Here is a 13,453-nt window from a genome sequence, read left to right as displayed (position 1 = left end):
CCCCTTCCTAGCATTATCGCCGTATCAAACCCTGTAACAGTTTATTAGCCTGAAATCCGTCCATATATCGATAACCAAAGTGTCAGATACAGCTGCGACGCGAAGGCTCAGTTTGACTCGAAAACGATGCAGCAACAAAGCAATAATTCCAAAGACTGCACCGAGTAGACACCAGATACGAACCGTTCTTTTTCACGTCTCCTTGTTTTCTCTCGAATCATTTGCTGTCCTCTCCTATCATGCAAGAACAAATGCCTGATGGCTACATCTGCCATTTCTCGAAGCAGTGCAGCGTAAGGCAGGCAGGCAGCACCAAAGCAAATCCATCGACAACGGGGGGAAAATGACAAGCTGTTCCGAAACAAAGCTAACAACCGGAAATGACTCTAAAAAAAAGACTCAAAACAACTAGAAATGCAAATATACAGCCCACTGCCTGTCTGCCCACTTGCATCCTTGGACTTGGAGGTGATAGCTTTTGCCGTTCGATATTCATTCAAGAGCTTAGATTCACCAGATCAACATGCCAATTGAATTTCTGTGCCATATCAGAGTACAAGAACAGACACATGCCAGCCTCTTCGCTTGCTCGTATACGATCGTGGATTATAAGCTGGAACAGTATTTTTCTCTCACACCAAACCAGCCAACGGTAAATAATCTACGATTCGTTTACGACGAAACGAACATACTGATGACGTCTCAAAAGCACACTACTAAATAGTCGTCACGCACGAGCACGACACCATGAGTGTGCTCGCTGCAGCTACTTCAGGCTGCGGCTGCGAGGAAACAACTACTATGTACTGTAGCTGCAATAAGCTGCAGCCGCAGCCGCAGCCGCAGCCTAATAAGCTACAGCGAGCTGCGAACCCATTTCACTTGCTATTCAGGTTTTTCTCATGATCAAACATCGATTTGTCATCAGAATGATAAAAAATTATATTCTCAAGTCAATTTGCTTCCGTTGATTACAGCTCAAAATCTAAAAATGTTGCTATCGAATCGACCCCCATAACAGAACATTGACCAAAATTGAGACTCGTCGGGGTGGAAATACATTTGTTAAGGGTCAAAAAACACCATAAACTCATGCTTTAATCTGCCAGTTATATTATCTTACAAAAGGAGAAAAAGAGGTATCTTCTACATTCTAGACAGAGAAACCGTGGGGATGGTGGTGTGGTGCCTATAACACCAGGGATAACAAAAAAAAGGATATTGTACATGCAACTTAGAACTCCTCGTCTCAATCTCAGCAAAGAAAACAAAACTGTCCTCAAAAAATAAGCCGCGTGAGGAGTTGGGGAGTTGACCACCAAGGTCCAATTGACACCTAAATTGTCAGGGATAAGAAATTAGCAATAAAAATATATTAGTGGCAATCAGGCATAAGGAAATTAACAAGACAGGTACCAGGGCAATCAAGTTTTTGCACATGAAACTACAGAATCCCACACAGCGTAGTATATAGATCCATACCTAAGTAGTTTCTGAAGAACTGCTGCATGAAAAACGTGAATATTTGCCCTCAAAGTATGATCTCAGGCGTTTAATGAGATTTTCCCTCAGTGGCTCCGGAATTTTTGCCCTAAATATGATTGCAGAATCTGATTTTAGCTGCTTTCTGCATTACATGAGAAAAGCACAGTGTCAGAACAGGAATCCATAAACATCTTGAGAATATTTAATCCAACAGACCTTTGGTATATAGAAAAAGAAGTACAGAATCTTAATCAACAAATTTCCTGTAACCAAAGTAAGATAATTTCTGCCGCTGTCTGAGCACATTACCTCATTGCATCAAAATCTTGAGGAATGTCTGAACTTTGAATTCGACCCCTCTTTTGCGAGCGCATAAAACTATAGACATCATCCATCCATCCAGACAGCCGAAGCTCAGAATTAGCTAAATTAGCAAGCCTGGTTTTTTGGGGGTTTCAACAAAACATGCCATTAGCATTACAAAATTATTATAAATGAGACAATGATCAACTCAGAAAAAAAGGAATAATATATTATGCATATACATCAAATGGAAGAAAAGAATAAGGTTCTAGAATGTGAGGGTAACTAGTGCAAAAATGGTAACAGTAATTTCATGCATGGGTCATTAAACGATGTCAAATGGATTAGATCTAGAGGTCTGAGGCAAGAACCTTCATGTGTGGTTGCTTAGGGATATTTGCAAAGTTTTCATTCAAAACCCCATGCATGTATGTGAAATTAGCACCATTAGAGTTGCAAGGATAAACAGCGTATCCAAATCAGTCTTAGATTTACTAGTTTAGAATACAAATTTTTATCTGTGCAAACCAAGGTAGTATGAATTATCTCATGTTAACATATTTCTAGTTCGCATTGTGCAATATGGCGAGTTGGATCATATAAAATGAATACATGACCAAACTTGGAAGGTGCTAATTTGCAAAAAACAACTGAAAGGAATGGATGACCCATATTTCATGGAAAGTGTTACATGTAGAATATATGGTGAAGGGTGTGACAGCAGCAGAGCCAGCATTGAGTTGGTGGGCAGCGCCGCAAGGAGATTAACCCTTCAATTCTTACTTTCCTCTAATAGTTACAACTCCTCCTATATTATTAGGTAGGATCCCATTCTTATGACATGACCCCCTGAGGTCTTGTTCGATTAATCCCCTCACAAGGGGATTGAAGGGAATGAGGGGGATTTTGACTTGTTGGGCATTTAATCCCAATTCCCTTCAATCCCCAACAAACCAAACAAGGCCTAAGTATTGGATGACTCAGGACTATACATAGCCTATGTTATGGCAAGTAGAGCCGGCCCAGGGGCCCACGCGGTACTGTAGCGACGCGGTACTGTAGCACGTGATAGTTTGGTTTGTTAGGAAAGAGATATGTCGTTTGGTTTGTTAGGAAAGATATATGTTAGATTGATTCGGTTAGGATATTTCCTTAGGGGTCAAGTCAGTCATCTCTATAAAAAGAGAACCCTATATCAGTTATAGTCAAGCAAGAAACAACGATTAAGTTGCTGGCATCCCTGGGAGCCAGCCGTTCTTGCCCTCTCTCCCTCGCGTGAACAGTACCCGCGGGTACTGTAGCTCCGTCGCCGCCTCTCCCTCTCAATCCTAGCAACCACATAACATCTGGTATCAGAGATCTCTGATTCGATCAAGTCCACCCCCTGCCATCAGCGCCAGCGCCGTCGGCTGCGTCGGGGTTGTCGTCCACATCCTCGGGAGCGCCCCTGACGTTGGAATCTTTGGCCGCCGACGTGGCTGCGATTGCCCGCGACATGGCGGCCATGCAGGTGACACTAGCCGCCCTCATCCCACCACCTCCCCCTCCACAACAGCCGGCACCACCACCACCTCCACAGCCGTCGCAGCCGCAGGCGATCTTCCCCTACGGCATGCCCCAGACCAGCGGGACGGGGGTGCCCCTCCACTTGCTGCGGTCCCAGGGCGTTCCCATCCAGCAGATCAAGTTCCCGCCGTCGCCGTCACCACTTCCGGCTTGGATCGCCGGTTCGTCGAAACCCATCTACACGGCGCCCAGTACCCAGCCGCACCTACCGCCGCTTCCGGCCACCGGGGCTGTCTTGGCGCCTGGCAGCGCCCCGGCTCCGGACGTCTTCTACGGCAGGGTGGTCGGCCCCCTGTTCCACGGCGGCAGCCTGATGCCGACGCTCTCCGCCGCGTCGCCCTCGATGGACAGCACGGGCGTGGCGCCCTCGGCCGCCGCACAGGCCCCGTTGGAGTTCGCCATATCACCAATGAAGGCCCCGGCTGCCATAACTCCGGCAGTCTCATCACCAGCTTCGCCAACAACCCCGCCAGCACTAGTGTCACCAATGCAGGCGATCATCCATGCACCGACATTGGCGGACATGGTGCCTTTGTCGCTGCCTCTACGAGCCACAGCACCGATCCCTCGAGCAGGGCCGTGGTTGTTTGCATGCGCTTATTCTCCGCCGGCTCAGCAGCAGGCCTTCAAAGCTCCATCGGTCGCTTGGAGTACGCCTCCAGCACAACCCCGCTCGGCTGCACCCATAGCGGGGGTGGCTGCTCGTGGAGGGCACCATCGACTCCACGTGCAGGCGTTCCATAGATTCGATCCGGGCGGATTCGATTCCACGCAGATTAGATGGAGCAGCCAAGTTTGGCACCTCGAGGAGGAAGCAGGTCTGCCATGGCGATCTTCTCTGGACCGCAAGGTCTTCCGCTCCAGCAATCGCCACAGCTCGAGGACGAGCTGTCTTCGAGGGGTGGAGTAGTGTTATGCCATGTTTTTGAGGCGTCGCCTAATCGTCGCCTAGGCGCCAAGGCGTGCTCGAGGGCCTGGGCGTCGTCCTCGCCACGACCTCAGCCTGTATGGCGTCCGCCTCAGCAGATTAGGCGTCGCCTAGGCACGAATGGCGTCGGGCGGACGCCTAGAGCTCTCCAGCGAACGCCATAATCTAATTCGCAGGGGAGGGCGCGAAATCGAGTGCGTGTCCGCGGGAAATCGGACGCGGCGCGGGGAAGGGGGCGAAAATGACCGCTGCGCGGGGAAGGGCGCGAAAATGACCGCGGCACGCGGTAAATCGACCGCGCGGGCGCGGGAATTGCGACCTACGCACGGGAAATCGACTGCCTGAGCCATTACCGCGAGGGGGCGAGGGGAGACCGGGAGAGAAAGAGAGAAGGCGGCGGGCGGACCTCCTGCTCCGCTTCGCTGCTCCTCCGCTCGCCAGCTCGAGTCCACCGGCCAGCCTCCCCTTCCGAGAAGAAGCTGCCCAGGGCGAGGGGAGACCGGGAGAGAAAGAGAGAAGGCGGCGGGCGGACCTCCTGCTCCGCTTCGCTGCTCCTCCGCTCGCCAGCTCGAGTCCACCGGCCGGCCTCCCCTTCCGAGAAGAAGCTGCCCAGGGCGAGGGGAGACCGGGAGAGAAAGAGAGAAGGCGGCGGGCGGACCTCCTGCTCCGCTTCGCTGCTCCTCCGCTCGCCAGCTCGAGTCCACCGGCCGGCCTCCACCGAGAAGAAGCTGCCTCTGCTCGCCAGCTCGAGCCCCCTCCAGCATTTGCCTCCGGTCATGCGCTGCCGCCTGTGGTATGCCCCTGCCTACTCTGCTTCTGTGAATATAGTAATGCCTCGTATGCCTGCTGCTCTGCTTTTGATCTGAATATTGTATGCCTCGTTCTCATGCTCTGCTATTGACCTCAATCGGAATATTGTATGCTCATGCTGGATGCCTGTCCCTGCCTCCTCCCTTCTCTAATATTTATTCTGCACTCTGCTGTCTGCTCTGCTTTTGCTGATGCTTGCTTTTTATATTATATGGGTACTCACATATACAAATGCCTGCTTGTGCTTGGGCTGTCACACACCCTGCTACAACACAAAGCACAGATCTTTCTTTGATCCCAAGACTGATCCAGCAAGCAACATGGCAAGCACAGTTGAAGTACCTGAGTATGATCCCAAGACTGATCCAGCAAGGAAAGCAAAGTCCAATGATCCAGCCTGGAAATATGGCTACTGGCAGGACCCTGCTAGGAGAGACTGGGTGACATGTATCCTGTGTGGACATGAGGGTTCAGGAGGCATAAAGAGGTTCAAGCAACATTTGGCTGGTGGATATGGAGATATTATCCTTTGTCCAAAAGTTAGCACTGAAATCAGGAAAGAGATGGAAGCTTACTTGCAAAAGAAGAGAAGAAGGCCTTTGTACTTGGATGGTATTGAGGAGGATGGGGAACCAGAAGATGAAATTGTGGAGGTAGCAGCTGCAGATGTACAAGCAGCAGCAGCAGCAAATGCCACACCAAAAGTGGCTGCAAAAAAACCAAGTTCTGGGACAGCCGCTAAGAAAAGGCATGCTATTTTTGTAGATGCATACAAAGAAAAGGAATAGGCTGCTGCACAAGAGATTGAATGATATTGTCTTTGTTTCATACAATCGGAAGATGAGAACAAGGTTTCAGCTTAGGCGTGAGAAGGCAGGCAAGAAATATGACCCCTTGGTCATTGAGGAGTTCGATTGGGACAATGAATGGGCTGATTCATTGCATGTGCCTGTTCCGGGTGCTCGAGGGTCTGATGCTGTTGATGACCTCACATGGCAGCATGTTGATGAAGCCATCGGTGCATCACAAGCGCTGCAGGGTCGTAACCTTCCTAGGAGAGCTGCTGCTCCTGTTCAGTATTATAGACGCCCCAGAAATGTTCCTGCTGCTGCTGCTGCTGAAGATGGCGAAGAGGAAGACGAAGTTGAAGACCCACATGATGATGCAGAAGTGAGCGAGTGTGAAGAAACTGGCAATGTTCCTGCTACTGATCAAGACGACGCTGCTGATCTTGATGAGTTTGATGATGGATTTTGAGTGCTGAAACAGAGATTTGCACTCAGCCCTTTTGTGTCCTACACCCTTGTCCTGCACTCATGTTGTATGGCTTTGGTGTAGTTGACTAGTAATTAGAATGCTTTAGAGTCCAGTACTTCAGACTTTCAGTCTCTAAGTTTGTGGACTATTAGAGACAAACTATGATGTCATTTGTCATGCTCATGCATGAACTAATGCACTAAGCCACTAATGCTTGCTAATTTGTTGTATTGCCTCTTGTGTATTGTTTCTTATTTAATTCTCAGCAGCTGGTAACAATGTAACATGTTCATTTACATTTCTTCATGTCATAGATTGCTGAATTTTGGAATTGTCATGTAGTTTGCTTCAAGGGGGATGGATGCTACATGGGAGAAGAGCTTTTGGAAAGGGAAGAAAGGAACCTGGGCTCCAGAATTGGGAACAAACCAGGTATGTATGTGCTGCACTTACTATATAAAACTCTAGCTTACAGCGCCTTACAACGTGTGTATGGCGTCGCCTAGGCGTCCGCCATAAACGCCTAGGCGTTGTGAAGGGGGTCGGGCGCCGCGCCTCGCCGCGGCGCCTCAAAAACATTGGTGTTATGGCAAGTAGAGCCGGCCCAGGGGCCCATGCGGTACTGTAGCGACGCGGTACTGTAGCACGTGGACAAATTAGATTAGCATGTTTGGTTTGTTAGGAAAGAGATATGTGGTTTGGTTTGTTAGGAAAGATATATGTTAGATTGATTCGGTTAGGATATTTCCTTAGGGGTCAAGTCAGTCATCTCTATAAAAAGAGAACCCTGTATCAGTTATAGTCAAGCAAGAAGCAACAATTAAGTTGCTGGCTTCCCCTGGGAGCCAGCCGTTCTTGCCCTCTCTCCCTCGCATAAACAGTACCCGCGGGTACTGTAGCTCCGTTGCCGCCTCTCCCTCAATCCTAGCAGCCACATAACAGTCTAATTCTACCAAACATAATGGGCCAGTAACCACTGTCTAGGAGGGTGGGCCGTTGCTACAGTACCCACGACTGCTGTTCATATGGGTCTCAGTGTCCACAGGTAGCAGAAAGATATAAAAAAAAGTAAGAGAATATCAATTAGGGACTTACATTTCCTGAAACTTATCTTCTTCAAGTTGGCGTTTGTTTCCTGAAGAGTTTGCATGAGATGACTGGTCAGAATATTGTTCAGCATGTGAGGCCTTGCCATTGCTGGTCTCCTGTTGAGCAGGCGTGGCATTGCCATTACTGGTCTCTTGCTGAGTGGGCATGGCATTTCCATTACTGGTCTCTTGTTGAGAGGGCGTGGCATTGCCATTACTGGTCTCTTGTTGAGCGGGCATAGCATTGCCGCTACTAGTCTCACCAAGATACTGGGAATGATGAATTGGCTGGCTATTTCCATTTGCATTCTGCAGTATTCTTTCTGACTGTTGGCCTCTCTCTCCACAAGAAATAGTATTATCAGCATTATTTTTACTGGGTCCCACAAATTGTCCAGTCTTGCAACCATTTGATTCTGATGATTTAGCAGTTTCATTAACCTCTGGATTAATTTTTGAAGTGAGGTTTACTTTGCCATTTGACATAACCTTTTCTGCTGCGCTATTCTTAAAGTGAATCGGCTTGATAAGTGGACCTGATGCAGTCTTGCCATTCTTCAAGGGCATCAGTACATTACCTTTGGTAGAACATATGCCATTCTGTTTTACCAAAGGTACCTTCGAGGTCTCACTAGATGAGGTGCTTGATATGCCAATTCCATTCGTGCTGAAAGGTTTAGCTGCAGTAGAAGAGTAACCATTTGTACTAGCCTTTTGAGTTTTCGAATTCAGTATATAAAATAGGATATAGACCTTCTCAGACAAAACATTCTGAGAGCTTGATAGGGAGACATGAGAATCGTTACAACAAAACCATTGACCACTAGCATCCTGCATATAATGCATGTTCCAAGTTATGTTCAGATATAGTACAAGAACAGGATTGAACGAATTTACATACTGATTGAATTACCTTAACATAGGCATAGTAGTGACCAGACTCTGGGGAGAGCCCTGAGTGGACGATACAACCAAAAAGATTATATACTGGTTGCGAATCCTGCAACTCCATGCAAGCCAAGATATATTTCATATCAATCAAGGGGATAACTGATATAGTCTAATAAGATATGCGCGAGAAAATAAAAAAATGTTTTCAGTCAATAAGATTAGGAAAAGCATCATGCCTTCACTAAATGAATTTTTTTATTCCCGACAGAAGTGGCACACTATAACTAGAAAATTAGCAAAAATGATAGACAACAAAGGAAAATGATTTCACAGAGAAGCTTGAGTGATACAATCAAATACATAGAAAGAGAGTTTTAAGTGGATAAAATACTGCAAAGGAATCTCACAATTCACATTGCCATTGCACCACTGCCATACTCTTATACGCTTTTACCACACTATAAACAAAATGGTACCCGTAAAACCTACCTCCTAAAAGATTTCCTTGAAACTAAATGAAACACAAGTCTTTGTTTAGACTGATGTACTTTGGTGATAGTTTCATGTAGTAAAAATGGACGTGCGTGGTTGAGCCTCAAGACTGGACTACAAGCTATATTACTGACACTTGGTACAGAAAGCAATTGTTACTACATAACAGGGGACATTTTAAATTCAACTTTACTCTTACAGCACTCAAGGTATGGATGTGCCAAAGTCAATCGACTTATCACCAAAACAAATACACAAAATGGTCAAACAAACAAAAATTGGTTTGAGGACGGGCTGATAGCCCAGTGGTTGGGATCAGTGGTTTCCATCCCACTCCCACCCACCAGCGTTTGATTCCGGTTGGAATCAGCTGACCGGGGCATGCCCCCAAAATAAATTTCGTTGCCTCCTCGCGTGGTGCCACAATGGTCAGAACGACGTGCCCGTCGTCTACAGAGCCCTGTGTGCCTGCCGATCTCACTAGGGACATGATATTCAAGCTGTGTGTAGTTGCAGGTCTTGATATGTGCGTAGGGGTGTTAGTGTGTGTGCGTGTGTGTGAGTTTGTGTATGTTCGCACATGTTCAGATACTACAGCTGTACCCAGAAAGGAGGCTTCAAAAAAAAAATTGGTTCCCTACAACTTCATCTATAGATAGCTCAGTTGTAGATAACTAAAATTAAATATGTATGATATCCATTCCAAATTGTAAGCCATTTAAGCTATGTCCCAAGCAATATCATTTTGGGAGCACATCAAACTTTTTCTTACATTGTAGGCTAATAAATTCTATGAAAAACATCCTAATCACTGCGCCAGGACTGCCCTAAGTATACTAGTTACAGAGTTGGCAACCAACATAAAACAACTAATGAATGGTAAACCGAATTAAACTAAAACCAAATACATAGTTCTCAACACATGAGCAAGAGTATACTCCCTCCATCCGTCTATGATAAGTGCCTAAGCAAAAAACACAAAGACCAAGGAGAACCAAACCAGGCCCGTTCTCCATTACTTCAACTACCTACATGAATTGATGAATGGCCTTGCATTAAATCGGCCACAAAACTGAACCATCCTGCTACTACCAACATAGGATCGGCCAATCACACCATGGGAGAAGGAGCAGCGCATTAAATCAGCCAGGGAATTGAAGCGGCATGCACATCTGACCCGAGACAAAATTAGCCTCTGCAACCAAGCACGCTGATCATTTGAGCTAATATGTTTAACAAAGACGGACCGAAGGAATACTTTGCTAACACGTAATGATGTATACAATTAGCAAACTGAAGTTATTACTTATTCTGACTGTTCATAGATGTTTTATGTAGAAAGCACAAAGTGAAAGCTTTCTAACTTTGACCAATGCTTTAAAAAAAAGAATTGTGTATTGGTAGTACCATTGGATTTGTGCATATTGGAAACCGTATTGATGTTCAAACATCATATATCTACAAACGGGAGGAGTTGGTAATATTAGTAGCAAACTGATTGCAAAAAAAGATGCTCGCAAATAGCTCAAAAACAAAAGTGATGATAGCGGCTTGTTATACCAAAACAGAGGACAGAGATTAGGGCCTGTTTGGTTCTCTTGCAAGCCCTTGTATCACCTTGTCCAGCAAAGACAAGAGTTCGGTAGGACTTCGGAGCTGGAAAGCCAGCGTTGCCCATCAAATTAGATCAACGTGGCAATGATATCTTTTCTCGTTCAGGAGAGCTATTTTAGTGCTAAAAAAGGTTTGTAACTCGATTTTCAGATGACTAGACCTCATATACAAGGACTAAATACAATTACAAATAAAGGCCTGACCTAAAAAGTAGTTAGCTCAATAAATTAACCAGTAGCTCCAATAGAAACCCTGGAAGTGATGTCGCATATTATTAAATTATTAAGTTACCATAAACTAGTTCATATCCATTTAAGTTCATTGGTTAAATGGAATTTACGTTATTAAAGGACCATGATTTGATAGTTGCTGTGGTTACCTTAAAGAAGTTTGATCCACATAATTGGAAACAATGTCCTTAAACAAACTAGAAACTGATGGCAGTTAACATGTGGTTTCATATCAATGAGCAACCTACCACAGGTGAATAAATTGGTTTCACAGATAGCTTTGCGTTCACAAAAGTTTGCATGCCTAAGAAAAAACCAAAGATTAAGCAATCAAAATTTGATGTTTTACCTGGTTTTTATAGCGCATGCAATCAGAAAGACCAAGTGCCTCTTTGAATTCTATATTCCTGTTGATCTTTCCACCATTTATCCCCTCAAACCTCTAATATCATCATACCAGAAAAAGAAAAACACAGGTCATCAGCAACAGCTCCTAGCCATGTCCAATAAATCAAGCACAAGTTTTGTCCAAATACAAAATAAGAAATGACCGAAGGTCAATAACCTTGAGTTGTATGACAAGCACCTTAGGTGCCCTCAGCATAAACATTTGCTTCCGTGCTGAGGTGAGCTTGTTACAACTGCCATTACCAAAATCATAATTAAAGCATGTTTCAAACACAAGCATCGGGAATACAGGAGAACTTGGATGAGTGAAAAGAAGCACATGAAATTATCATCACATCATGAAAGGCGACATCGAGATAAGTTTTTCATATACTGTAAACATATACAAATGTTTACATTGGCTGCTTTACATTTTGACAATTTCAATTCGGAAAGAGGATCGAAAGATCTTATAGGGTGTTCTGACCAGTTTTGGAACACTCACGAGGGTCCATGGTTGGGGTCACACCAACTTTGTTCTATAATAAGCAGACATAAACTGGAGAGATTACCAGAGTTATCTTTGCCTTGGTGAAAATGACTACATAATAAATTTCACAAGGAATAGTAAGTTTTTCCTTCTCTAAAAAAGTAGCCAAGTAGGGTAATTTCAAGAGGTTCAAACTAACATTTACATTCCTAAGGAAAGGCTAAGGAAACTGCACCATTTGCCTACAGGGACAATTAGATTGCAAAAGATGGGGCTGGTGAAACTTCCTACATGATTTTGTTTCCACTGAAAATATTATGATCAGCCCTAAAGTGTCCTAAAAGGCCATCCCTAACAAGTAAACAGTTAAAATTCTAACAGTTGAAACCTTCCTCTGAGAACCATTTGTTCCTTTTTAGATAAAGAATAGCATACCTTTCACAACTATATTTGTTTGCGCCCTCCAATATCTCCGGCTGAAAGAAGCGGGCAAGGGCATCAGCAACAGAACTGCTCCCAGGCAGATCGAGACTGATGTCCATTATCTCATCAGTCTTTTCAGACTCTCCCTTGCACACAAGGCACTTCACTTGACTCAGCAATGCCCCACCAAATGTCTCCCTCATAACCAGACACGCCCCCTGCCCCCGGCCATCCTCACCACAGTTTCCATTGGCAACTGCTGCATGTAGCCGCTTGCGCATGCGGAGGCCAGCAGTGTGACAGGCATCTACCACATAGCGGAGGAACTCGTGCGCGTCCTCCTGGCGCCCCCACCTGAAGTGCTCGGCGAATAAGGGCATGCAGCGGATAACCTTTGCGGGGGAATCGAGCACCCCTGCATCCGCCCGAAGCAGCCGGGCGATCTGCCGCTCAAGCACGCAGAACGAGCACTCCTTCTCCCTGTTCGGGAACACCTTCTTGCCTACAAGCAAACAAACCAACCCAAACATCAACCACTTGATGAGTTGCGGAAAAAAAAAAGAGCGCGCAAGGGGGTGAAGCGGGCGCTAGGGTTTCGTACACATGTTGGAGTGGCGAGAGTCGAGGCAGAACGTGGCGAGGGGCGGCGTGGACGCAAGGCACTGGAGGACGCTGTTGAGGTAGCAGGTGTTGCCGAGGTTCTTCAGCCCCGGGGGTGGGCCCGTGCGGGGGCGCCGCTGCGGCGGCAGCGAAGACGGCTCCGCGGTCGGGGCCATCACCGGCTCCGAGGGGCGGATGCGGCGGGGACAGCACCGCCACGGGAAAGCACAAGGCCCCCCTCCTCCTCCTCTCCACGAAGCACCGCCGCCAACTCATCCGATCGCATCGCCCACCTGTGGGCGCCGCGGAGGAACGGCCATCGTGGAGAAGTTTGGCGCTCCCGGCGCGAGCGCGGGGATTGGCTCCGCTGGCAACGCGAGGTAAGAGCGATGGGGAAGGCTCACGCCCTCGAATCGAGCAACAGGACGGCGACGGGGTGACGAGAGGGAGGGAAGCGAGGAGTCTGATTTTCCCCCCTTCGGGGTCGGAACTCGAGCTCGGAAGAGAGGTGAGTGAAGAGTTGGTCCAGGTTGCGATGGGCTCGGGGCGGTTTGAGCTTCCGAATTTTTTATTTTTTAACCTTTTTTTTTAAAAAAAATCACAAATATGTCCTTATAGGTATGATTTTAAAATTTAGACCCTTAACTCGGCGCTATTATTGCTGGCTCCGAGCTTATACGTCTCGACGCCATCGTTACTGGCGCCGAGTTCTTGGGCTTGACGCAGACGTGGCGGTGACTTAGCAGGCAACTCGGCGCCGTAGATCTTGGCGTCGTAGTTACTAGCGCCAAGCCTGTCTTACGTATGGGCCTTCCTTTTTTTTTCAATCTTGCTCTCCCACTCTCTCTCGCACCGCCAGTGCCCGCCCGAACCCGCGCACCGCCGCCGT

The 13,453-nt window shown here is 46.8% G+C and overlaps 1 protein-coding gene across 2 annotated transcripts; it reads right to left on the bottom strand.

The window, feature by feature from the left end:
• Positions 1-1,048: 1,048 nt before the first annotated feature.
• Positions 1,049-13,066, bottom strand: LOC136516740 (ubiquitin carboxyl-terminal hydrolase 25-like). Of its 2 annotated transcripts, none has more exons than XM_066510223.1 (9): positions 12,566-13,066; positions 11,977-12,466; positions 11,230-11,305; positions 11,014-11,106; positions 8,351-8,443; positions 7,445-8,268; positions 1,795-1,923; positions 1,483-1,627; positions 1,049-1,336 (listed from the first exon to the last, which is right to left on the bottom strand). In XM_066510223.1, exons 1-8 carry the CDS (start codon positions 12,738-12,740, stop codon positions 1,483-1,485), a joined length of 2,025 nt encoding a protein of 674 aa, XP_066366320.1. In that variant the 5' UTR covers positions 12,741-13,066; the 3' UTR covers positions 1,049-1,336. The 2 variants fall into 2 exon arrangements, with proteins under 2 accessions (XP_066366320.1, XP_066366321.1); XM_066510224.1 differs by having other exon boundaries at positions 8,351-8,437.
• Positions 13,067-13,453: the final 387 nt, after the last annotated feature.

The sequence above is a fragment of the Miscanthus floridulus genome, chromosome 17 (genome assembly GCF_019320115.1).
Source record: "Miscanthus floridulus cultivar M001 chromosome 17, ASM1932011v1, whole genome shotgun sequence".
Taxonomy (NCBI): domain Eukaryota; kingdom Viridiplantae; phylum Streptophyta; class Magnoliopsida; order Poales; family Poaceae; genus Miscanthus; species Miscanthus floridulus.
This window is presented reverse-complemented; position numbering and strand designations above follow the sequence as displayed.